The 26,352-nt window shown below is 38.5% G+C and overlaps 5 protein-coding genes across 6 annotated transcripts; 1 reads left to right on the top strand and 4 right to left on the bottom strand.

The window, feature by feature from the left end:
• Positions 1 to 1,191: 1,191 nt before the first annotated feature.
• Positions 1,192 to 3,747, bottom strand: LOC108125860 (uncharacterized). Its single transcript, XM_017242202.2, has 3 exons — positions 3,651 to 3,747; positions 1,570 to 2,049; positions 1,192 to 1,488 (listed from the first exon to the last, which is right to left on the bottom strand). The coding sequence occupies exons 1-3, from the start codon at positions 3,709 to 3,711 to the stop codon at positions 1,268 to 1,270; spliced, it is 762 nt and encodes a 253-aa protein (XP_017097691.2). The 5' UTR covers positions 3,712 to 3,747; the 3' UTR covers positions 1,192 to 1,267.
• Positions 3,748 to 5,185: 1,438 nt separating this feature from the next.
• witty (without maturity) lies at positions 5,186 to 8,330 on the bottom strand. The gene is made up of 4 exons (XM_017242187.3): positions 8,108 to 8,330; positions 7,931 to 8,016; positions 6,109 to 6,235; positions 5,186 to 5,699 (listed from the first exon to the last, which is right to left on the bottom strand). Exons 1-4 carry the CDS (start codon positions 8,157 to 8,159, stop codon positions 5,392 to 5,394), a joined length of 573 nt encoding a protein of 190 aa, XP_017097676.2. The 5' UTR covers positions 8,160 to 8,330; the 3' UTR covers positions 5,186 to 5,391.
• A 5,981-nt stretch (positions 8,331 to 14,311) lies between these two features.
• Positions 14,312 to 19,519, bottom strand: LOC108126105 (UPAR/Ly6 domain-containing protein crok). 2 transcript variants are annotated; one of them, XM_017242550.3, is made up of 3 exons: positions 19,400 to 19,519; positions 17,024 to 17,155; positions 14,312 to 14,899 (listed from the first exon to the last, which is right to left on the bottom strand). In XM_017242550.3, the coding sequence occupies exons 2-3, from the start codon at positions 17,082 to 17,084 to the stop codon at positions 14,514 to 14,516; spliced, it is 447 nt and encodes a 148-aa protein (XP_017098039.2). In that variant the 5' UTR covers positions 17,085 to 17,155; positions 19,400 to 19,519; the 3' UTR covers positions 14,312 to 14,513. The 2 variants fall into 2 exon arrangements, with proteins under 2 accessions (XP_017098039.2, XP_017098038.2); XM_017242549.3 differs by lacking the exon at positions 19,400 to 19,519 and adding an exon at positions 17,562 to 17,669.
• A 1,599-nt stretch (positions 19,520 to 21,118) lies between these two features.
• LOC108126090 (UPAR/Ly6 domain-containing protein CG9338) lies at positions 21,119 to 25,062 on the top strand. The gene is made up of 4 exons (XM_017242532.3): positions 21,119 to 21,430; positions 23,447 to 23,620; positions 23,681 to 24,061; positions 24,119 to 25,062. Exons 1-3 carry the CDS (start codon positions 21,376 to 21,378, stop codon positions 23,893 to 23,895), a joined length of 444 nt encoding a protein of 147 aa, XP_017098021.1. The 5' UTR covers positions 21,119 to 21,375; the 3' UTR covers positions 23,896 to 24,061; positions 24,119 to 25,062.
• Positions 25,063 to 25,153: 91 nt separating this feature from the next.
• strat (RAB interacting factor STRAT) lies at positions 25,154 to 25,956 on the bottom strand. Its single transcript, XM_017242533.3, has 2 exons — positions 25,771 to 25,956; positions 25,154 to 25,702 (listed from the first exon to the last, which is right to left on the bottom strand). The coding sequence occupies exons 1-2, from the start codon at positions 25,891 to 25,893 to the stop codon at positions 25,457 to 25,459; spliced, it is 369 nt and encodes a 122-aa protein (XP_017098022.2). The 5' UTR covers positions 25,894 to 25,956; the 3' UTR covers positions 25,154 to 25,456.
• Positions 25,957 to 26,352: the final 396 nt, after the last annotated feature.

Here is a 26,352-nt window from a genome sequence, read left to right as displayed (position 1 = left end):
CTCTTGCAGATCGTGAAGCATGTGCGTCCACCTATATATTCAAATATATATATTTTACTTTTGGCGATATCGGTTCGTGCCAAATGTTGGGTAAATCTGGTTAGTGCCGCCTGACGCATCATCAGAGAACTGAAAAGTGCAGACGGGAGATAAAAATTGTAAACTTCCCCAGTATACAGACCACAGAACAAAAAAATATATATATATTCCGATCGACGACATCACGTAAAGTGCTAAAAAGCTAAAGTCTCGATGACGATTCTCACAAGAGAGTTCTCATGGAGATTCTCTTCCAATACTCTTTGTTCAGAAAAATAAAAAATGCAATTTTTGGTCATGTTCGTCATTTTAACTTAAATATTTTACCGACTCCCGGAAACCTGAGCTGAAAATAAAACGGGGAAGCGATAATCCCCCCAAACACGAGCCCACAAATTGTGAATTACAAAAGGCCGGCATAAAAATTCCCCTCCTATATACCGACATACAGACCGCTGTAAATTATGAGCAACCTAACAAATTTGGCAGTTTAGAGCAAGTTTCCTTAAAGTAAGAATTTCGTTTCCTCATCGCCGAATTAAGAACTGTACTCAATTCCGGTGAATGACAATTTAAATGCCATAAATCTGGGCAAAGTTTTAGGCAGGTATTGCCACTCGACTGCCCCGGGCTTATCGGCCTAAACGCTTTCGGCCATTTGATCTGGTTATCAGTTGATCAGCTTTATCAACTTTATCAGTTTGGGTCGGCGGTTAGCATGAAGTCATGAAATTTAATTTGAACCGGGAGCACCCGATCGACTCATAGCCCCCATATAACTACCACCGTATACCACTCGTCACAACGTATCGTATCGTAATTGATTTCCCTCCGATACGACTACGGGCCTGCAACTCAATGAATGAGTGAGCACTTTCGCCCCAAAAATAATACATGGGTGTAAAAACCAGAATAAAAACTAATAAACAGATAGACCAACCATAGACGGGCCAAAGGGTCTGGGCGACCTTATCGATGCCAATTAAACAATTATGCGAAAATAGCTCAGGTGCGCTCATTGCCACCGAATTTAATAAGCGGTAAGCGTGCCATAAATAGACAAATCAGGTGCTTCCATAAATTTTAGGTCCTAACCCCCCACACCCAAAAATAAGTGAACTCAGACACCAAAGTGGAAATCGAAATCGAAACTCCGTGGGCCATATATATCTTTTGTATTTATGTGCGATCGAAAAGGCAATTACTGCCCACGGCTATAAGTAGATGTTTAGATCAGAGAGTGCCCCACAATGGACATTACTGCCAGTAGTACGATAGCACTGTGCCCGATAAGTCGACTGGATCCACTAATGGGCTGGTTGCATCCATCGTTGTGGCACGTTTGACACACACCGACCGTCCAGTTGTCGAAGAGCCCATCGCAGGCGGTACTCTCGTTGCCCATCCTGGCGTTGGTGCAGCCTCGCTTCGTGATTACTGTTTCGTTAACTGCAAAGATCGAATAAATTGTTAGGTGAGTCACTTCCAGATACCAAAAGGCATTCCTTCAATAATTAGTGGGTTACTTACGTATAAGCCTTACTGTATAGCACACTGGAATGGGAATATCGAGGTCCGCTTGCCGCCTCCTGCGTCGTTTATCCTCCTCCTCGTCCTCATCCTCTTCTTCCTCCTCCTCGCTGTACTGTGACTGGCCGCCATCACCTGCGCCTCCGCCTCCCCCAGCCCCTCCGGCTGCCGCAGCACCGCCAGCTCCTGTGGCACCTCCATTTCCGTTTCCGCCTGCCGGCATAATGCCCATGGTGGAGGACTCATCACTGTCATAGTCCTCCTCCCCGTCCTCTACGCTCGTAGAGGCAGGGACGGATGGATTTTGAGCTGGGGCAGGAGCTTCAGGAGCAGCAGGAGCCGGAGCTGGGGCGTTTTGAACGGGATTGGAACTGACAGGTGTGTCGGGTCCGTTGGAATTTCCAGGCAGGGCTTCGCACACCTCCATTTCGGTAAGTTGGGTATTCTCGTCGCAGTCTTCGCAGCTATAGCAACGAAGTGCTACAAAGAATGTTTATAATACTATAAGTCTTAGAACGATAAAGAACGATGTGTAGATATTTTTCCAGCACCCCATCAAAGATTTCCTAGATGGCTGTATATATGGATTTGATTCACAATTTTCCGCTCCTTAAAAGGAATACCTTAAACGATTTCTAGATCGATTCTCTATCATTCTTTATCAAAACCTCACAACAAAATTTTGGATCGAAATTTTTCACATTTTTCTGATGAAACCCCTTGAGAACCCGGATTTTCATATATGGCTCGCTGCGATGTCAATGTCTTCCACAATTTTGATCCGATTCTTAAAAGGAATACCTTAAACGATTTCTAGATCGATTCTCTATCATTTTTCACCAAAACCCCACAGTAAAATTTTGGATCGAAATTTTTCGCATTTTTCTGATGAAACCCCTTCAGACCCCTCATTTTCATATATGGCTCGCTGCGATGTCAATATCTTCCACAATTTTGATCCGATTCTTAAAAGGAATACCTTAAACGATTTCTAGATCAGCACTCTATCATTCTTCATCAAAACCCCACAGCAAAATTTTGGATCGAAATTTTTCGCATTTTTCTGATGAAACCCCTTCAGACCCCTGATTTTCATATATGGCTCGCTGCGATGTCTATATCTTCCACAATTTTAATCCGATTCATAAAAGGAATACCTTTAACGATTTCTAGATCGATTCTCTATCATTCTTCATCAAAACCTCAAAACAAAATTTTTTATTAAAATTTTCACATTTTTCTGATGAAACCCCTTGGAACCCAGGATTTTCATATATGGCTCCCTGCGAAGGCCATATCTTCCACAATTTTGATCCGATTCTTAAAAGGAATACCTTAAATGATTTCTAGATCGATTCTCTATCATTCTTCATCAAAACCCCACAACAAAATTTTGGATCGAAATTTTTCACATTTTTCTGATGAAACCCCTTGAGAACCCGGATTTTCATATATGGCTCCCTGCAATGTCCATATCTTCCACAATTTTAATCCGATTCTTAAAAGGAATACCTTAAACGATTTCTAAATCGATTCTCTATCATTCTTCATCAAAACCCCACAACAAAATTTTGGATCGAAATTTTTCACATTTTTCTGATGAAACCCCTTGAGAACCCTGATTTTCATACATGGCTCCCTGCAATGTCCATATCTTCCACAATTTTGATCCGATTCTTAAAAGGAATACATTAAACGATTTCTAGTTCAATTAGCTATGGTTCTGCATCAAAATCATAAGTTCTTCTTATATATGTACGTATTTTTTTTTCAAAATTTTCTGGGGGGCCTATTGTGAGAAAAACAAAATTAATTTCTTCCAATGACTTAAAAGTTATGTTCAGTGTATGGGAAAAACGGTCACACGACCTTGGACTAGTCCGTTGGCAGGTGTGCCAGTGTGCGTGAGGGTGCGCCTGCCTTATCAGTTCCGTCTTATCAGTTGGATTACTTTGGGGGGGGCACAAGGGCGCACCCCCACGGCGGGGTTCAACGTTGCGTATGAGCAACTTTTGCAAACTCGCTTCGGGGTCAATCAATTAGCATAGGTAAGGCTTACTTGGCTTTGATTTATGACATACCTGAAGCACCTGGGCCACAGCCAACGAAAACCAAAAGCGAGAGAAACAAAAACGAACGCATTCCTTCCAGGTGACTGAGAATGTGGGTGGGGGTTGAGGGTTTGTGGGCAGGCTAAACTTTCAATTTGCAAGACGTCAGAGGTGTCAAAATATGGGTGAAACTTTTTACTGATTGAACCCAAAAATTGGGAGCTTCTTTTCCGGGTTTTAGCCTATTTCTTGTATCGTTTTTGGTACCGCTCTGGAGCTACCGAAAATTCAAATTGTACTGACACATCGTACTTTCCGGAGGCTGTTCTTTCCTCTATCAAACAGAATTTCTTGTCTATAATTCGGGGCCCAGGGGTCTGCGAGGGTGGCAAATAATTGGCGGCATTGGTGAAACATGTCACATAGCGGCAGGGAAGGAAAAAACTAAGAAATACAGACGTACGCCTTGAGATAGCATCGCTCCAGAATCAAAATTAAATGTGTGAGACAGAGAAGGTCTCTGGGTGCGACAGGGAGAGATATGGATAAGAGGTCTGGCAGCGGAAGGGGAGCATCTTACATGAGTAATGGGAAAATTATCTTTGATTGTTAAAAAAAAAACCAAAAACAACAAACAAGAAATAGAAAACAAAATAACAAAAACAAAAAAAGGGAAGCGAAAGGTCAAATACCCTCATAAGATTTGGAGTTATGGAAAATTTTAAGAAACTTTAACTAGAGATTTACAGAATTATTTTAAATTAAATTAAAATAAAAAATATTTTTAAATAAAAACCCATGTACATTTTTTACTGTCTCACTGTCATACAGCATTTATTTGGTTACTTTTCAATGTTATATCCATTTATGAACTAAAATTATTTCGGCGCCAAAAACATGATATAATGTGCAAATACATTCCATTACATGTTGAAATACATACAGGGGGCGTGGTTCTCGTTTTTTTTTTAGGCATTATTAAGCTCTTTGTAATGTTTTTTATTCAACAGCTAAACAAAAAAAACTATTTTTTCTCTGGCATTTTCTAGATTTATTCTCAGCTTCTAAATTGCACATTTAATTAACATTTATTGCATTCGGATTAGTTTTAAATTCGCATTTTCGCATTATTTTGATTGTTTTTAGCGTGTGGCCTTTACAATTTTACAATAAGAATTTAAATTATATTTTCGTATTGCTCATGACCTAAGATACATTATGTTATATTATTTTCCCTCTATATTGCTTGAAAATCAAAGGCAATTGGTGAACTCCTATACTCATTCGATCCTAACAATTATCCATAACAATCTGCACATTTTAGTAATAGTAACATAATAAAGCTACAGTAAGAGCTAATGACAGAGGGTCTGAATCCTTGATATATAGGATATACACACTCATCCTGTAACTGAAAGTTTCCTATTTGTTTTCAAATCAAAGCGACTTTCTTTCTGTGGGTGGGTGTGTGTACTTGTTTGTTTGCTTACAATTCTAGGGTTAAAGGGAAAAAAGGGCGGGCTTAAAAGGATGGGGAAGGGGGAAGGAGAAGGAGAGTCGGGTGGGGTGTCCTTTTTTTTGTGGGTGGGGGAGTGCCATTGAAACACTTGTTCGAATCAGCGACATTGCACTCAAATATTTACAAAGTAAACGGTAACGGCAACGGTAACGCTAACGGTAACTCAACCTAAATGCAACCAACGCAGCCACCATCGCTACCACCACCACCCCCAATTTCCAATTGGGTTATCCTTGAATTATCCTGTTCTTTTTAGCAGCCCAGTTGGAAAAGGATCAGAGCCAAAAGGGCACTCATTGAAAGCGTTATGGCCGCCGCTCCATTGCAACGATCCGATTTACAAATATCACAAAAGAAGGCATCCTCCGCAGAGGTTTCTTCGCTCTCCGCCGGGTTCTGGGCCTGGCCGCCGTATCCTTGATTCCTCTGGCGCTGCTGCTGGTTGCGTTCACGCTCATTGGAGTCGGGGATGCGCAGTTTGTCCCGCAGGATCTTACAGGCATCCGAGTCACCAGTGTCCAGTTGGCAGAATCTGGCTGTTACCACTTTTCTGGTCTCGGCTGCAAGAAAAAATAATTATTTATTTTAATGTCTTATATTTTCTTGATAATAAATAAATTTCGAATAATAAAAATATAAAATAATAAAAATATAATAATATTTTTAGAAAATGTGTTCAAGAAGTTATTAGATCCCCTAGTATCCTCACAACTATCCAGTGCAATTCTTTATTTGTTTTTGGAATTTATAGTGTAATTCCCCTTAAGACTCTTCCTGGAAGTCACTAATCTAGACCATTAAAAACTCTGTCATTGTGTCTTCATATAAACTCGGGTAACTGCAACATATTATCTATGTAATAAACGAAAGCAAATATTTATTCTATTCTATCTAGATTAAACTAAAACTTACAAAAGCAAATATGTATATAAAATACCCTTAATATTATATAATTTATAATACACTTACGATCTTTGGCTACCACTTTTTGGCAATTCATGAGTGGAATTTTATTGGCCCCATTTTCGAAGTAGGCGAACTTGTTCAAATCAAACAGCCAGGTGTCCAGTGATTTCATTTTGTCCAACGTACATTCCTGAAAAGTTTTAATAAAACTCAATGATCTATGGCTTATTTTATTTTTTTGGGAAAACAATGAAAGAGTATTGATAGTTTTTGTTGAAAAGAATGTCGATTTTATAGAATTGCAACCTGTGCGTAACTATTTTATCTTATCTTTGGAAACATCCGCCGATATCGGTAACGATGCGTTTCCCCTACAGACCTGGTTATCACAGAATGGCCAGAATGCTGGAACCACTATTGACTTGGTTTACTTAGTCTAGTGAGTGCAAATATTAAAGTCTAATCAAGTCGTTTGGGCTTTATAGCCCATTGAGGAGTCATTTCACACAAGTGGGGAATCCCATTTAAAGTGTGTCACCTTTGAATATTTTATATATTTCATTTAAAAAGCTACAATTTTATTTCACAAGCTTATCAGTGGTTGCTAATATATATTCTAGTATATTTAGCAAAATCACATTTGCAATTTGGCAAACAAAATAAATAGATAGGATTAGTTTTGACTGCAATGAATCGAGTTTGTCAGGCAAGACACGACAAAAACCTACAATAAGTGATAAGATTTTATCAATAAACACTTTACGGTACTAGCAGTTCATATTCATAATTTCATCTTGACACAAAAGAATATATAGTTGGCATTACTTTGTCTGTTCTGACCATCAATAGTGTTTGAATTATTTATTTTGAAGACATGTTCGGTTATCGAAGTCAAGACACGATAAGATTTTGAGTTTGATAAATGTTTTCTGGCCAGTTTAAGAGGCTAAACATTTAGTTAAGTATTTTAATTAGACTATTCGTTTTAAATTCTTTATTAAAAAAATTTTATTTGAAGTCAAGAATTTTAATAGTAATATTTCTACCAAAGATATATTTTATATAATATTCCAATCGTTTAATTTCAAGAATTAAGTCATGAATTGTTATTTATAAAGGTTTTGTTTACTTAAACCTATTCTTTTAATGGGTTACGGAATGGAAATAAAAAATAAAAATTTTCTTTACATTTTCCTCATGATTTTCCACCTTTGTTTACTTTATTTTTACCTCATCCCATGATGTGAACTTGCTGGAAAAATCAGAAATGATAATCGCTCATCCTGTCGCCGGCATGAAAGCGACTAGAATTAATTCTACTAACTGGCTTTGAGATTTCTACAAGAAAATAAAATGAAAAAAAAATCCTGCCAGAGAGGGACTTGAAAGGTGGAAATTTACGTTGCTCGACTTGTGAAAAAGTATTTCCAACTGTTTGGCACGTGGCCGGGTCAGGTTTCTAACGTTCTTCCTTTTCCTGGCCCAAAAAGGTGAAAGATGCCAGTAACAGAAAATTCACTTAAAGGAAAAAAAAAGGGTTTGGGGGTTTGGAGGACCCAACACAAGAGGACGACGACGTTGCACGTTTCCGTTTCCGCTTTTGTGGGCTCTATTTCTAAATGGGCTTTTTCCTACATTTTTGTGCAAAATTTATGGTCTATGTAGTTTTAATTTGTAAGCCAAGCACCCGGGGCGCCTATTATACAGTGTCCTGTGCCCTGTGCACATTGATTAAGGTCAAAGTGGGTCCGATTAACACAACTGAAGGACCTCAACGACAACAGGTCCTGCCCCGGTTTCGTGCAGGTCGACAAGTCATCAATCAGTCCGGTAATGGGATGATGATTCTCGAACCGCATTTCCATCCGATTTATCAATCACTCACCTCGGCCACTATGGTGGAATTGGAGCCCAGATCGGCGCAGCTGGGATTATCGCTCGAATCGCAGACGAAGCATTTGATGGCCGCGCCTGTAGGATATGCAATATAAATTTGTAAACATGTTTCAGAATTTTTTGAATCACACAACCACACAGCACACACAACACACCGCACACAAACCATTTGAAATGCAGCCCATCATGGCCAAAAGCAATAAAATTCCCGACATCATTCGCACTGGTATTTTAGCCCTTTTCAGCCGTTTGATTTTGATTTGATTTATTTTGCTCCGCTTCACTTGGAAAATGAGGGAGATTTTTCAAATATTTTTCCACACTCGCGCGTTGTGTGTATTTCGCTTTTGGGCTCTGGGCTGACTGAAAAATTCAGAGGACCTGCCACTGCCGTTGGCCAAATGTGAACTGAAATTGGATGCCAGCTAGGCGAAGGCAATTGCCTGCGAAAGGACCTATGCTACAGTGAACCGAAACGACGACGTCATCGTTTCTCACCCGAATGGCACAAAACGAAGCGTTAGGGCTTCTCGGCTAGAGGAGTGGAAAGAAGCGTCCTTCGTCCTTCGTCCTGGGATGTCTCGCTGCGTGGGTGCGTTGCTCGAGTGGCTTCTGATTTCGACAGTAATAACGTCTTGGGTTAGCCCCACATGGCTGCAACAAAAACGAGAAACTGGCAACGTCAGAAATTATTTAAATTGCAAACTGCACCAGGCCAAAAGATGGCTGGAACTCGTCAAAAGAGCAAACTGCAGGACCTCAGCCAGTACCTCGCAAAAAAAAAAAATGCAATTTCCTTGTGGCCACAAAAAAACGGGGAAGCCTTTTTATTTTGGCCCCCGAACCAAAGTCCAACACCAACGACAATAAAAAGTCAATGGAAAATAAAATGGCTGAAAGAATTTCCGCCACAAAAGTGCCTATTTAAATAATCAAATTTTGGACCAAAAATAAAACGACTTTTTCAAGAGCCAGCATTGAAAATGGAAATGAAATGGATGAGGATAAGAATATAATCCTAGGAATAAGAAAACAAGGACATAAATTTTATCAGAAACTTAAGAAAAGAAACTTATCGAACATATTTATATTGGCATATAAATTTTATTTTTAAGTCCTAAAAAAAAGAAAACTCTATAATTTTTTTACGTTTACCGACATGATAAGCTTGGTAGCCATTGAAACTAAAATTAAATTATGTATTCATAAAATAAACGCCAACCGTTGGGTCACCGCGGCCGTAGAGATGGAAGGACTCCGGCGAGAGTCTGTTAAAATACGAGTGCCTGGGGAGTTGGTTAAAACGTGCAGATACCACGATAGTAGGGACTAGGCGACCAACGAGGAAGGATTTGAACGGCAGGTCCTGTGGGGGATTGAATAGAAACAACAAAGCATAGCAATTAGTGGCGCCCAAGAGCGAAAAACTCATCCGCATTTCTGCTTTTGCGGCTTTGCTTTCTCCTGACCTCGTCCACGGGCCACAGACGACACATCCTGAGCGTGGGCGCTTATTTATCGTTCCCCCATTGGCACCCATCCCCTAAGCCCCTCACCCCAACCCTCTCCTTTAACTCCTTGCCGTAAAATCCTTTCGTATCTCCCGAGGGGGCGGCACTGCAGCTGGCAAGCGTTTCCATTTATCATAAACAATGCGAGGCGTGATTGGTGTAGGTCGCGGCCCTGGCCCCAAAATCCGCGAAAAGTGTTGGCTAATGTGGCCGCTTGTTTTCTATCTGCCAGTGATAGTGCTGGCTAAAAGAAGCAGCAAAAAAATGGAAAAAACTACATAAAAGTCCAGGTGAGAGTATCGTTTTCACGTAAGTGGAGTAACAGACCGCAAAGCACTCAGGTGTGTGGTTGTTTAAAAGGCAGTTAACCTAATCCTCTTTTTGGGGTATTTGAGGGTCATTCCACCAAACTAAATCTTCGGTGGCACAAAGTTCCTATAAACCTCCATTTTAAAGCTTACCAATTCATTGTCGGAATTTCTTTATTAATATTAAAAGTCTTAACTCCTTGTATAAAAGTATTTAAAATATTTATCCTTGATAGTATCCCAAGTACAAGCGAAAAACTTGAAAAGAAAAGCATTTCAGCTATCAATTTCCGGCTAAACTTTTCACTTTCATCTTGCCAAGGCCCCTTTGAACCAAAACCTTAAAGCCATTTATTAAATTTCCCTTTCAGCAAGGACAGTAGTAAGAAATTTTCAAATTTTAATTAAGCCATGGAAATCAGAACCATTTTCAATTACCCTTTAGTGCTCAGCGATTTGCACGGCCATTGCTGGCTGTGGGCCATAAAAATGCAGCCTGTTGAGTGGCAATGGCCGAAAGCGACTACGCGAAACCAGAGCCTGGCCAATACCATGACGATTTCGTGACAAGGACACATTTTGGCGCTGTCTGGACAATAGGACGAAATTTTTCGCCAAATGGTAATGATGACGTCGTCGCGTTGATGTCATAATTCCATTGGATGTGGAAGAGGATCGCATGCCGGCACTTCATTTGCTAACAGCGACAGGACATAATTAAAAATGTTTACGCACGCTTCCGTTTCCGGTTGGCATTCCTTTGTGTGTTGTGCGGATGTGTGTTCGTATCCATCAAAGGTCAGAAAATGCAACCCATAAATTATGCTTTCGATTTTTACAACTTGACACATTTTCGCACCGAACAACCATACTGCGGCGGCTCGACTTTGGTTTACAACCTTTTTATCTTTAGGATCGAAAAAAAAAACACCGTGCACATCGTAAAACTTGGATGGTACGTACTACGAACCCGGCCATAAATTTTGTCTTGGCTGGCTAACAGAAAATAAAACATTTTGAGGGTGAAAAGTTTTGGGATTGTACTGGCTTACCGCCCACAAAAAATAGCCTTTAATTAGTTGAATTTTTCGCTTGGCATGCTAATTGAAAAAGTTTTTTCATGTTTGCAACCGCAGCAATGAAATATTTACGGTCTTTGCTTCTCAAAAGTATGTCAGAGACTCGATAATGTTGCTACCGAAATCCACCATCCATCCATCCTACAACCAGAACCAACCAGTTGTGTTTACTCTAGTTTAATTGACTTTTATTACGTATACGCACCGTATACCGAGCACACCCCGTCTCGGGATTGCCACAGCCAATTAACTTTGCCACCGGCAGCTGCCAAGGACGCAACAATGGCAACAGCCCCCTCAGGCCAGCTCTATTGCCGGAGCAATAAACATAAAACTTTATCGTTGGCCGTATCTGCAGCTTCTGGCCAAATCAATCGCAACAAATGCGCTTGCAAATGGCACGAGGTACTGCAAGGCAAGTCGTCGAATATTATATAAAACTCTTACTCTGGGATTATTCCGCACTATATACTCGCACTGCCAGTGTGTGGCTATATTTTATGGCTGATTGGGGATTCAACTAGCTTCGAGTTCCATTTCAATAAGACCTCAAATTTATGTTTTGGACAATCTAATGTGTTCTGTTAGGGAGAGTTGATTGAAGGACGAAGACGTCATCTCCGAAAATACCATTTCCGATCATCTCCAGAATGCTAAGCACATGAAATCAATTTGGCAGGCAAACAATGCCAAAGTACGTAATTTTTTCCAGCAATCACTTGCACTTGACTGCAATGGCAGCCTCAGGTGGGCCGATTGCGAGACAAAAGCAGCTTAAGCAGCTGGAAAAAATAGTAGGGATTTTTCTTCCATTTCTTTTTATTGTTTTTGCTGAGGCAACCCCTTGGCCTTTGTAGAATTTACAGGTCAATGAGCTGACTGAGCATGCCGAGGATGGAAAAACAAGTCGGGAGGCCCTCGAAGAGCTATGGCAGCAATTTGTGGGTGTCTCCAAGCTGCACGTGCCACAAAAGTGCATCACAAATAGTGGGAATATACATAGGAAGCTGTAGGAGCTGCATGCATCATCATCATCATCATCAACAGCAATCAGCTTTTGTGGGGTGGGCGTGACAAATACAAAATATCATCGCAGCATACTTCTAGGTGGCTTGAAAAAATATTTACTCTGCATTGCGTATACGCCCCGATGGCCACGGAACGTGACTCAATGCCCTAGGAGCTACACGCGTAGCTATGAGAATATATATTTATGAAGCTCGGGAAGGAGCAAAGCCAAATATAAATCATGCAGCTGATTAACATGCAAAATCTGAAGAGTTGCTCTAAAATGCTAACGAATTCCAAAGACAAATGTTGGTAAGCTTTATGGAGTTTGCAATCTTGGCATAACAATGAAAGATGCTCTCAAGGGGGATAACTATTATTTAGATAAAGCCAGGATAATATTTAGAACCTTTAGGTATTTTTACAACCAAATTACTGAAAGCCAAAAATATTCTGTTTAAGTGTGGTATACAGATCATAAAAATAACTTTAGCTTAAGGATGTTAGACTCTTAAGAAATTAAGCCCATTAAAAATAATCCCAGCAAATTCCTCTCACCATATCTTCCGACAAATAGCTTTGCTGATAGAAATTCCAATCCACAGAATTATGGTTATTGCATTGCAAAAATATTTGCACGCTTTGCGAGGGAAAACAAAACAACACTGGAAAAGACAACTTTCTTCCCCCAGAGACAAGAAGGTGGGGTTTTGTTTTTCATCGGAGGAGGACCACCCCGCGTATGCGCAATTTGCGCGTAATGACATTTATGGCTTCTTACTTTTATGTTGCATACTTTTTGGAGCTTCGCTCAAGTGTGAAACTTTGGGCGAAAAACAATTGCTTTTGGCTATAAAGCGTAAAGTTCTTAAAAATGTTTCCACATTCTTGCTTGCCATCATTTCTTAATTAAAAAATAATTATAAAAAATAATTTACACCTGGGACTTGGTAAAAAAAAACGTATGACAAGCACGCAAAGGATATTGGGGGATGAACTGTAAGCATAATTGTATTTTAAACATCAAATATAAATAAATATAAAAACCAAAAGACAACCACTTTCACATTCTGATATCCGGCAGGACTACAACCATAATAAATGATTTGTACAGCATTTCGGGCGAGGGCGTTCTGTGAATTCAAAATCAATGTTTTTTATGTTGGCGCCAAGCTGTCCACGAAAATAAAAGGAAGGAATGACTGAACAGACCGAGACAAGGCTGCCAATGATCCTGAGGAAGTGGTCGTCGATGTGGGCGTTGGGGTGGTTGGGTGGTGGCAGGATGCTGAATGCTCAAATGCTGTTTCTGTGAATAAAAGGCGCCATCCTGTCGACAGAACGCACCCATAGACAAAAGCTGCAGAACATTTGAACTGGCGACGACAGAACACAAACGCTAACGCATGTAGGTCGTCCCCAGCATTTTGTATCTGTATCTGGATTTGTAAATGTATCTGTGAGAGCGTATTTCCGTATCTGTATGAGTGCAAAAGACAAATAGCAACTGGCTGCGCATTAAAGTTACTAGCCACAACCAAAAAAATTGTCTACACTTCTACAATCGTCTAAGTTTCTATTATTTTTCTTTTTCTAAAAACAATAATTTCTCTAGCCTTCTTCAAAAAGTATATAAAATAATGTATAGTTAAATAAAGTATATAATATTTTTATGTTTTTTTATATTTTCCAAGTGTATCAATGTGTATCTGTGAGAGTGCGGTTCTGTGCTTGACTTAATGGGCCAACATGTCGTCAGGATTCTCGCATCCTCAAGAATAAAACTAACAAAGTTTCCCTATTATTTTTGGCCTGCGTAGACAGTGACTTTGACTCTGGGCCACAAAACAAATTCGCCAGACATTTTGGCAACAACTATCAAGGATAGACAGAGTAAACCGCCAAAATCTGAAAGAGAAGGGCGGGTCCTTGGTCAAGTTATGCGTATGTCCTGCCGCTTTTCATATGAAAATTTCGATTTTATATAATTGCCGACACATTTGGCACGCATTGCTTCCTTTTAGCTGTTCAAAGTCCTGCTCCTAGCTCTGCTCCTTCCAATTTATTATTGACCAAAGTGATTTAAGTGCTAAACATAAATAATTGAATTGTTGTTGCCATCGATTATTTATGGACAACATTGTGGTTTGTTTGAAAAGCCCAATATTTCATATGTAAAATTGTTAGATTTTAATGAAAATGTAATTTCTTAAAGGCTCCGCAAAATTCCATCCAATAATGGCAAAGAATATTCATTAAATTTATTTCTTCGTGAAACTCTGCTGAGTTCACTCTTTTATTTATTTACTTTTATTCTTTTCCATTTCATTGCTCGAATAAATTTAATTTTATTGGTTTACTTTCACCTTTTCCATTCCCCAGCCATTTTCTCTGCAATTTTTCTCCATTTCCTTGGAAACTTTTTACAGACTTTTACAGTCTTAAGAGAAAAAACCCCAAGTAATTTTCAATTAAATATTAAATTCTTATATTTTCACAGAAATTAAATACAAATACAGAACTAAAGTTGGAATCAATCGGAATGTGTATACAAACTAAGTATGGCATAAATCAAAGAACTTGGTGCGATGTATTTAGGACTTAGCTTAACCAGTTACAGATTAAGGTACTTTTTGGATACGGGTCTTCTAGGACTAGGCTTAGATCTAATTCCTAAGTACGGCGGCCATGGCCAGACTGACCACGGTGGCGATTAGACTGTAGCCCACCTGGCGTGCTCCCAGTAGGGCGGAGGCTCCATTGCAGCCATCGCCGTTGCAGGTGCAGACCACCTGCTTGTAGCCCTCATTGTCGGCGGTGAAGCAGGCATTCTGAACTTTCTCCGGGATCCAGCCACAGTTCCTCACAATCCTCTGATTGTCGTTTACTTCGAACTTGATCACGGTCTTTCGGCAAAACGGCACTTGGCCATCCTTAATATTGCATTCCTTCAGAAACTGGTCATCTCGCTGGGCACGTGGAGTGTTTACCACGAGACTGGCGCAGTCCTCGTCTTCATGGGAGTTGCACTCGTGACACCGAATAGCGGAGACTGCAATAGGATAATTTTAATATTTATTAGATTTTTAATTAAAGCCTAAAAATAATTTTAAGCCTATAATTGCAAACCTCTAATGACATTCAAAGGCCGGGATACTCGCCCTTTTCAAAGTCCCCGACAGTACTGACATTAAATTATTTTATTAGCCATCCACATAGACCCCTACCTTACCCGATCCCCTCTAGCAACTGTCGACAGGTGAAGCTTCTGACTGACAAACTGACTCCAAAGTGACTGCAGTAACCTGAATAATTGCATGTCAACTGTTTTGCCTGAAAACAAAAAATAAATGCCGAAACATCCAACGTTTGGCACGCGACCAGGCCAGGGAAATGCAAAAAAACACTTGGATTGCCATCGCCTAGAGTTGAATTATGGACGAGGTCCGGTAGACCTAACTAGAATACTTTTTACCCTTCTCAATATAAAAAGAATAAAATTTAAAAAGCTACTTAAATATAAACATTTAAATGACTTCCTTTTTAAATTTTAAAAGCCATCTCGTCTTTAAAGCATAAACCAATATACCCTTTGAACTGTAGATTTTAAAAACAATTCTTTATTCAAAACCAATTAAACCTTTTATCAATTTCCTAACGAATTTTTTCTGAAATTCATTTGACAGCCCAAGTCGAAATGGGTTACCATTTGACAGAAAGGACTAAGAATCGTAACCTTTCAAGGCATTATTCAAAGGAGTGTACCTATCCTCGTAGGACTAGAAGGCAAGAAAAAAGGAATCCAACCAAAGGGCAAGGACATGCAGGTCAATGTAACTGAGAGACCAGACTTATAATTCGAAATATGTCTGGTCCTGTCAGGATTCTAAATGTCAGTTGTAGTACAGGGCGTATGCGCAATGTTTAGGTGCGAAAAGCAAAAATTAGAGCCCATTGGTGGCCACTCAGCCAACTCATTAAGTAGTTAAGCTCATCTAGCTGGTAAGCCCTGCAAACATTGTGTAATAAAAAGTCACCTGCCGTAAAATCCACAGTTGCAGTTTCAAGTTGCCATTCCAAATTCGGAATTTGCATATTTAGCATTTAGCATTTTCCATTTGCATTTTACATTTGCTGCATATTCATGCGGCTTTTCAGCAAACTTGAACTTCTAGAAGGGAGCAGAAGGGTGGAAAAGCGGAAAACTGAAGGAAAGTTGAGGCACCCAAGCGTAATATCTCTATTCTATGTTTGCCTTTGTGGTTGCAACCTTACACTTGACAATTGTTCGCTAATGAAACGCGCTCTTGAAAAGTGCGGGGTAGCAATGGGTCGGCAGGTCTTTATTTACCATCTGGCTGGGCTGGACTGGACTCTATTTATCCAACAGATTACTGGGCAACAGTATGTGCAAATACTTTCAATATAATTTAATGCCATTTAATGCTTCCCTTTAACAGCCGAGTGTGAACTGCGAAATCGCTTCTACAATCAAGCTTACTCGCATGCCGGAGAATTCAAAGGCATATTCGTATGCGTGAGAGATTCTGGCTGTTAATTAGATTAGGCTCTGGTTTAAAAAAAAAATTAATAAAAGCACGACATGCACGTGATTATTAAATTAAAAGGAATATCTGTCAGGGGGTCACATTGAGAGGAAATATTAATTGTTTCATTTTCTTTAAAAGAAACTTCTATCATAAATAATTGATTTAAGCTTTGAAACAAGTTCATTCCTAGTTCATTTCTAACTAGATCCTATTTTAGACTAATCAATTTGTAGATGATTTATTATGTTGAATAGAAAACCCCCAGTTTTCCCCCAATCCGAGCAAATCAATTAAATTTATCCGCTAGCTGGTTAGGTGGTATTTTGGCCAACTTTGTGATTCATCAGCTTCAGCCAAGTGAAAAGTGTTGGGAATGGGGTTCCACTTGAGTGGATCGATGGCTTGATGAGTTGCGGTTGATTTCATTCGATTTGAGGCAACACAAAAAAATCAATCAATTTGCAAAAACAAATTCCAAACATCTGTAAAGTGTTGGCCAATCAATTGGCTTATTGTTTTGGACCAACTGGAAGGTGGCTTCTATTTGATTAGCACCCAGAGAAACATTCCCCTGACTTTGTATTACTTGTACTATATTTTATATATTATTTATTATGTAAATTTACCTGATAAGAGATTGGAAAGCACTGCCAGGCAGACGGCGTACATGAATATCGTGGTTGACATTTTTTTGTGGTTTGATTAAATCAATTCCTGATTTTAATAAAGATATACAGCTGAGTTATCCAACGCTGATGCTGTAAAAGGTAACAAAATCCACAGGTTATACATATACTATTTGTGGGTTATTTATTGTTCTAGCTTGATATTTGTTTTCATTTGTAATTTGATTAACGCAAAAAGCGGCGGCATATTCATTAGCATTGCTTCACTATAAAATATAATCTATAAATGATTGTTGTATATGATTTTTATTTTATTTTGAAAACCGGTATTGGAGCGTGGCCGTTCAACGTGACAAGTGCTAATATTTTGCTAATAATATTTAAATTTCTTTTATTTATTTATAAGCTGTATTCAATATTTGCATATTTTGAAAGCGGCACAATATTGAAAATGGGTCATACAAAGTGAAATAAACAAGCACACATCTTTTAAAACAATAATCCTTGTTATATTTAAATAAAATATACTGTTAATCACCTCACAACAATTAAAATGCACAATTAAATTATATTGTAAAGGGAGCCAGACGACTTGACGCGATCACTGTCGAGATGAATCTGAAAACTCGTATTGAATTTTTTGAAAAACGTTGATTTTTCAAACCAGCGCGCTCGGCAAGCAGCCGAAGATCTCTTTCCCGAGAGAGAGATCTCTAGGGAGAAAGAGAGACTTTAACTAGATCGGCCCTATGGGGAAAAATATGAAAAACTTCCGTCACTGGATCATCCATACAGGGTCTTATATATGCATGTATTTGTGAACAATATAAATGGTTTCAATGGGAGGGGGGATGCTCTCCAAGGTAGCTCAGCCGCTGCATTGATAAGCTCCGGCTTCGTTTGGTTTCAGCTTGGTTCTTAACCCGAAATCAAAACGGAATCCACTGGTTAAAACTGGTCAAAACTGAAGTGACGTCACTGGTACATAGGTAACAAAAAAATAAAAAGTAAACATGATCACGTTCACTACCTAACAATAAATGGCCTTCCATTTAAATGCCTGATCTTTGAAACTCTTTGTTTATGGTTATTGAAAATGGGTTAGGTAGATTTTGAGAAACATTTATATATTTTTAAGTGATTTTTTACTAAATGTAAAAATATAAAAAACATCTGTCCAAAGTTTTAGAATATTGTCCTTTTTTTATTGGATTATTTTATTGTTTTATTTTGCAAAACTAATTTTTTCGAACTAATCTAAGAAATGCTTGTTTTTTCCAGATTTAACGACTAGTTCTTTAATAAAGAACTGCCATAAAATTTAATTAGTATTAATAATAAAACCTTCTAACTATTATTCTCATTAAACAAATTTTTTAATTGTGCAATTGTGTTAATTTAATGATCTGAGCTAATTTTTGTTTTTATGAATGGAAAATCCGGGACTGTTACGTCGCAATGTCATTGATATTTGTTTGGATGATTGTCTCAGATCGGATCATTTTGGTTCCGGTGGTTTTAGAGATACGAGGCGATTTCCGACCATGAAAACTTGGACTGTACTCTATGGTAATTCCCCTTATCAACGTCCCGTTGCCCGAACGTTTAGTTAAAACTGGTTCGCACCTCCAAAAACTCAGATGTGCGGGTTTGGTCTGGTCCACATCGGCAATGGAGCCCAGACATCCCGACTCTCCGATCTATTGAGGAAAACACTGGACCGTCGAGCTTATCTGTCCTAGTTCAAGGCAGTTTCCACCAAGCGATCCAGCATTTATTTCTTGACTCATCATTATACAAAATTTTTTGAAATCCACTTGCCTACCGATTTTTTTTGCTTTCCTTTTTAATTAAGTGTCACATTTTGCAAACAATGCAACTAAATTTGAATTAACACGATGCTGGTGTTTCTGCTGCAGTTGTTTGTTTGGAAACTGAATAAAGTCAGCGTCTAGTTGTCGGTTTGAGCCAGTTTGAGGCGGTTGTTTGGTTAAATCGTTTCTTTAATCTTTACAACAGTGGAAACTTTTTATAAGAAAGTTTATGGGATTTTTCTTAATAATAATAGAGATGAATGAGTATTTTTTTGGAAATAAATCTGAGAAATACTTTAAGGATCTATCATCCTCTATTAACCAAAAAAACGTGATAAGAATAAATAGTTTGTTTTTTAGTTTCAAGAATTCAGAACCAGGAAATATAAAAGAACCAGGAAATATAGGTACGTTTTTATCAAAAAATGTTGTTTCTTTTATCAAAAAGTCGTGAATATTTTGTGACGCAAGCTGTCGACACTATTTTGTTCTAAAATTTGACTTAAAGGCTTGCCTATTCTTTTAAATATTTAAATAAACTTAAATTTAAAAGGTTTATTACCTATAAAGTGTTATCCTTAATTCCTTAATATTTTATAAATGAAATACGTCTTGAATTAAACTCCAACTCCAATGTAGAACAAAAATTCAGAGTAGAACCAAACCGCTGCAAATCGAATGTGTAACTGAGTGCTGTGGAAATTATGTCTTTGGCTTTAGGCAAATGGCATTGGATTCAGATCGGATCGGATCGTATAAAATTCATAAATCAGCTGATCGCTGGGGAACACAATTTTTTATACTGCGTTATTGGGAGGTCAGACTTTGGATTCAATTATAAAAACAAATTCAAGCAAATGAACAGATTCTTGTTTGCTGGAACCGGTTTGCAAATGTTTTTTTTCCGATTTCTAGAAAGTGGTTCCTGTAAAGGTAACTCCCCCCAAAATCTTCTCATACTTAATGACCGAAAAACACAATTAGGGCATTTATTTTTTTTTCCAGACAAAACAAACATTAAATAAATTAAAGTCAAGATTTTGAGTTCAATGTGCCAATCGTAATAGGGGGATTTTATTCAAAAAACTGGGGTAATTTTTTGTATAAAGCTTTTAGTCAGTTCTACAACTTGTTAGAATTGAAGCTTGAAAGCTGTAGATTAGAAAGCATCCACTGGTCTAAGTCTCAATGCTATTTAAATTTAAGCAATTTGTAACTAAATGTGTTTGTCAACATTTTGATTATGCGTACTTTAACCCCAAACCAAACTCGAAACTCTTTACCCACTAAGACCTATTTATAGACGTGAATACAATAATTTAATAGCATCAATTGAGATGGATCTGAGTGGAGAAAGGACAGAGGGGTACAGAGACCCATGTCTGGTGGAAATCTTTGCCTCCCAAAAGGGCGCCCCTTGGATCTTCATCAATTTTGCGCGCTGATTGAGGCACAAAAGCAAGGCGAAACGATCTGCAAATATATACACATATATGTACATAGTATATATAGAGAAACTTAATTCAATTGGCCAGTGTCTTGGGGCAGTAGCAATGTAGGCTGCAAGAGGAAGCCTACGATTAAGCTTAATTAATGCACTAGGCAAGATTTATGCTGGGGCTATACGAGTCGCATAGACTTCTCGGGGATTTCACGTGTGCGCCTTCCAGATTTGTTGATTAAGTGTCTGGACGCCTAGTTGAAGTGGCGCTCAGGGTTATAAGTCCAGTGCACTGCCATCGTCTAATTGCGAATTCTAATTGTACATAGCTATTTAAATCAACATAAATAATTGAAGATATTGGGTTGCTAAATGTGGGACAAATTAGAGGTATAAGGTCTTGAAAAAACATAAGATTTGTGGCTTTATTTATGGGTAGGACTTGCTAGTTAAAAAATCTTTGCTATTTTAACTTTGAGCCACTTTAAGAAATTAATTTAAGGGCTTTCAGAATAAAGGGTTTTATTTTATTCTCCAGATGCAATAAGGGATCTATTCCTAAGAGAAACTTCTATAAAATCACCCATTTTGTAGCCTAGTGTAGAGTGAGACAAGGGCTTTCGCATCTCCTGGAACCCGAAAAGAGGACGCAGCTCACACACTCTCTAAAGCTCCAGAAATCGTAAAGCTTTTAATGGCTAATAGACCGAATGAGGGCCGAGACTATAGCTGAGGCTGAGTCTGGGGGTCGTTCCCCATACGCCCCGTGGGCCGCCCCACCGCTCGGCAGCTTGGTGGCTCGCAGCTGCGCTCGTGTGCGGTACATTTGGCGAGTGCGGCTGCTGCTTCGACCAGTCGTTTGCCGTTTGCCAACCGTTTGCCAGTGTTTGCCGAGCGCCGTGAGCCGTGAGCACTGTGTGGGATTTTGCAAGGAATTCATTAGAACAGATAGCAACCGACCAGCCGAATCTCTGTATCTGTATATCGTTTAACAGCGACGCACATCAAAAATTTAAATCAATTTAAGCAGAAAGCGAAACAACTTGGTGCTCAACTTAACGAGTGTTTTGAAAAATATATTCAAATATATATTAGAAATGCAGTACATCTATGTGATTAGTGCGCTAATTTTGGCCATAGCCGTGCAGCAAGGTAAAAGGATTTAAGCATTAAAAGGATATAAGCTGAAAACCGCTCAACGGAAAGCCCAAAAGTCGCGATTACGATTACATAATACGGGATACGCTTGGGGCGAAAAAAGCGGGCGCTGAGATGGGGAGGGGGCTGTGGTTGGAACTGGGAGAGCTGATGGTGGTGCCGTCTTGACGCCAAAGGACAAAACCCATGTATCCTAGCCGGCCGCCGTGGCGCCTTTTTCACGCACACTATCTTGCTATTTGCATTCAATAGATATAAGCTCCTCGAGTTCCTTGAGTTCTCTGAGAAAAGTTACATTTTTTTCTCTACTTCATTGGCTCTCTGCCACAGCTTTTTCTAAGGGTGTACCAGATAAAAAAGAATTAGGATTTGGAGAAGGGCGTTTGACCCCTGCCCTTACCCGAGCCCTAAAGTGAGTTATCCGACACCCAATGATTTAGTCTCATACACTTTACGCACAGCCTAGAGTGGCCCAGGATATAGTTAAATGGGATTCCCCACAAAGTTTTTCCTATCTTACTTCCGCTTCTTTTCTCTACATTCTTCGCTCAACTTTCCCAGCACATGTGTGTGTATGTGCAAGGATAATATAGGACATGCGCACTCTATTTGGTTAAAGGTCCTGGAGGGCAGTTGCAGTAATCCGACACCCCAAAACCCAAATATTCCATTGGTCTTATATAAAAGCATCTTCAAAATACAAAAGACTGACAAAAGACAAAAAGTAAACAGTTGGAAAAAAATCAAAATAGGGGGACTTCTGTATATGTTTATATATAATATATTTTTTTGTTGTCCAGGCATTGCAATCAATGCAATTTAAACCTATTTAACTGTAACAAGTCTTAATTGTTCATAGTTCTGGTTAGACAGTTCAAAATCTATTGGGATTGAGGCTTAAAATGTAAAACGTATTAGGATTTATTAATCTGAAAATATTTATATTTTATGTACAACTCTTTTATCAATTAATTTCTTTCCTAAAAATCATCCCCATTGTCCCCCCACTTGATGTACTTCTAGCTCATAAAGAAGCTCATCTTTCCCAGCATCTTATTTCATTGTTCTCCAAGCTTCTTCGCCTAAAAGCAGACTCATTTTTTTGGGTTACGTAACCCGAATCGCCAACAATGGCCGGAGGGAGTTGGCCGCATAAGGCACAAAGTTATTCGAGCCCATTAGCCAAGTCGATGTCTCAATTAGCAAGCCAGTTGGAAGTGCCAGTGTCTGGCTCTAATGGAGGCGTTGAAGTCTTCTGTGGACCCATCCTCTGTGAATACACTGGCATTTCTATGCCATTCTCCATTAGCTACTTGCCATTGTGCCATTTTTGGCACAGCGTGAACCAAAAGCGCATCGCAAGTTGCATCATTTCGAGATGCGGCAAGGGACAGTCCAGTCCACACCCGACTAGAGGAGATATCCGTCTCAGTTTTGTATATTTGTAAGATTAAATAATGCGAATCTCGTGTCGCGCACGACCTTAAATTCAATTTAGCTAAGGTAGCCCCAGCCATCAAAAGTTCCACTCGCAGGTCTCTTTGTATATCATTTCTAGTGGGACTATAGCTTTGTCCGATATTTGTTCACATTATTTTTCCTTTCATCCGAACACTCATTTTTTGTGAAACTATTAAGGTTAAGTATTTACTTGGAATGGAAATATTTTATTTCTAATTGACATTTTCTTGGTTATGGTCACTCAAGTGGAATATTGCACCTAAGATGCAGGAAAATTAATTGAGAATAGAAATTAATTAAGGATACTCAAGGCTGCTTAGTTACTATGCTTAGTTAATTATGTGCTTTAGATATTATTTATCTAGAGAGTAATTAAGTTTGAGTGGGTTTTTGTGCGTTAAGATATGACAAAATATGTTTATACGAAACATTCCCATAATAATGTTTTATTTTAAAGCTCCACAAGCAGGAATCTTATATATTTTCCTTTAAAAACTCTTTAAAAAATTATAAATTATTATATACATATTTTTAAAATTTTATTTTCAGGCTCCGCCATTAAATGTTTTGTCTGCAACAGCCATAAAGATGCCAACTGCGCACTGGACATACCACCCGAGAGCTTGCAGAAGGACTGTGATGAGCAGCACTCGTCCCGGGGCAAGGGAATTCCCACCTATTGCCGCAAGATAACACAGATCATCGAATTCTCAGTAAACAGCCGTAAGTTCAAAGAGAAAAAAATATAAGAAATATTTAATATTAATACAAATCCATTGACAGTGCCCCCAGATAGCCGAGTGATAAGGACCTGTGGCTATCAGAACCAGACCTCCACCAACTACTGCTATCAGAGGGCTGGCTTTGGAGGACGCCAGGTGGTCTGCTCCTGTGATACGGACAACTGTAACGGTGCTGGGGCGATGAGTGCCTCCGTGGTGGGTGTGGCAGCTATGGTGGGTCTCCTGCTGGGCGCCTGCCAGTGGCTGCAGCGTTAAGGAGTCCGGAGAAGAGGGTGCCGCCTCAGTTGTTTTTGTTTGTTTTATCGATGCATCCACCCAGTTTTTTGTTTCGTATTGTTGCTTACTGTTTTGACTTCTGTGACCCTTTCACCGCTTTCCCCCCCATCTACAAGGTCCACGCGATGAGCTGCTCCAGAGTCTGGTAATATATACATATACCTATCCATAATATAACACAAAATAACTATTTAATTTTCAGCTCTGGGCAAGCCTGATTTTATAACATTTTTTGAATGGAATGAACCGTAAAAAGCTTTATACAAAGTATTAAATATTAAAACATAATTCCTTAAATTGAAGTGTATATAAAAATATAAAGAGATCAGTAACAATTTGGCCAATATAACCGTTCAAATCTATTTACATAAACATTTAATGAGAATGAAAAATAACGATATAAAACTAAAACCTACCGCAGTTGAAAGTATTTAAAAAAAAACAAACATCCCGAAAATAAACGAATAAGTCAGAAAAGACGCCACAAAAGCTAAACAATGTTGAAATTTAAGGCTACCACAAGGAAAATCCCGATATAATAGTAGAAAATAAAAACTATAAATGTTAACACTTTTTGTCTAAGTTTTCTCTAATTTTTATTTTCATAAGACTTAAAAAAAATCTTTAAAAAGCAAGCAGAAGCGCCACATAGAAAAATAATAAAGTATTTAAAAAAAAGCGAAAAAAAATTTAAAACACTTTGTAGATTAATTAGCAGAACGATCGAGACGTAATGGAGGAGGAATCCAGAACCAAAGGAACTCCTAGGATAGTTGTGACACGCTAATAGGCGCCACCACGCCCACATCTACTGCACTCCCAAGTGAAAACACTCGTTGTTGTAACCAACTGCCAAAAGAAACCAAAAAATAAATGAAAATGGAAACCCTTTGAAGCAATTTCACCAAAACCAAGCTAGGAGATACCAAATCCCCCAGAGGAAACACCAATGCTCTTTTTGTCCATCGTAGCAATGTTACAGAAACCAAAGCAAGAAATACATCATTTTTTAGTTCGAATAGCAAAATAACAGTTTATAGTGACAATTTTTTAGTTAAGAATCTCCTCTAAATGCAATATTTATAATGCAATAAAATTGTAAAATGTTTAAAGTGAAAAACAATAAATATGAATACAAAAGTTGAATGTGTTTTTTTTAGCTCAGAGATCTACCGAAGTCATGGCAGTATAATTGACTTAACTGAGGATTAAGGGTGATTAAAAAATATATAATATATAAATTGGTATAATCGGAAAACTAATGCACATTTATTTTTACTTAAAAATATCTGAATTACAAAAGCTAATATTTGATCATATAAAAAGTTTAAAAATGTACTTTTTGAATAAGATTGAGCTAAAATTAAAATTGTTATGAGTCTAAATATATAATCTAATATAAAATTTACTAAATCAGGGAAAATTAAAATCGGAACACGCCCTCTCGCATCAGATAAGCGAATTATGCTGCCTACTCCAAGGTCTGGACTTGACTTGAGTATAAGCAATTGGATTACACGAATAGGATTAACTTAGCCAGCTAAGAGTCTTTGTGCAGGACCCTCTTGAGGGCCAGGAAACAGTGGCGGGTGCTGAGGTCGTGGTATCCCACAGGTCCTCGCTCACAATCTGCACACACCAGGAACTTCTTCCCATTCACCGAATGCGAAAAGCCAATGTTCTCGAATGTCATCATATCTTTGACAAGCCAGAAATGCTTCAGGGACTCCGTGGTCAGATCCTCAGACGTTCTTTCCTGTTTTTGCATCATCAGGGGCACATCCACCTGTCATCAAAGCAAAAACAATGTAAATATTGTAAAGGCCACTTCATCCAGCAGTCACCGGCACTTACTTCCTGTTCATCATAGCTTCCCTCTTGGGCTTTTAGCATCAAACTGTTGCAAAACTGGCAGCGCACATTGGTCTTGTTCTTACCATCAACTATTTGTTCCGGAAATGCAGCTTCCTCAGTCATTTTTCAAAAATTTAACTTATTTTGCCAACCGAAGTGTAAAGAATGTTGCAGCCGTGTTGAACAAGAATGAAACAGCTGATTTGCAACACTTGTCCCAATGCTGTCCCAATTAATCGATATAAATATTAATCGATAAGTGAATTGGCGCAAATATTTAAAAATACTTAAATTTTATTTTATAATCCTGTTGATTAAAATTTACGTGCATTACTAAGTTGCTTTGTATTCAGACTTAACACTGTTGATTGATTAGACTAACAAAAATTTCATAAATAAAACCTTGCAGTTAGTTTTAAAATTTATGTTTCTCTTCAAATATTTCTTAGATGTGTAAATGATATCTTATGATTAAGTTTGATAAAAAAATATTGAAAAAATTATTGGAAAGTAAATTTTTTTTGAATTTTCCTTAGTGTTTCCCTATAAAAACATTTATGGTCTTTATCAACTCTATAAGCT

This window comes from Drosophila bipectinata, chromosome 2L (genome assembly GCF_030179905.1).
Source record: "Drosophila bipectinata strain 14024-0381.07 chromosome 2L, DbipHiC1v2, whole genome shotgun sequence".
NCBI classification, from domain to species: Eukaryota; Metazoa; Arthropoda; class Insecta; order Diptera; family Drosophilidae; genus Drosophila; species Drosophila bipectinata.
The sequence above is the reverse complement of the archived record's forward strand: the minus strand, read 5'-3'. Positions and strand labels throughout refer to the sequence as shown.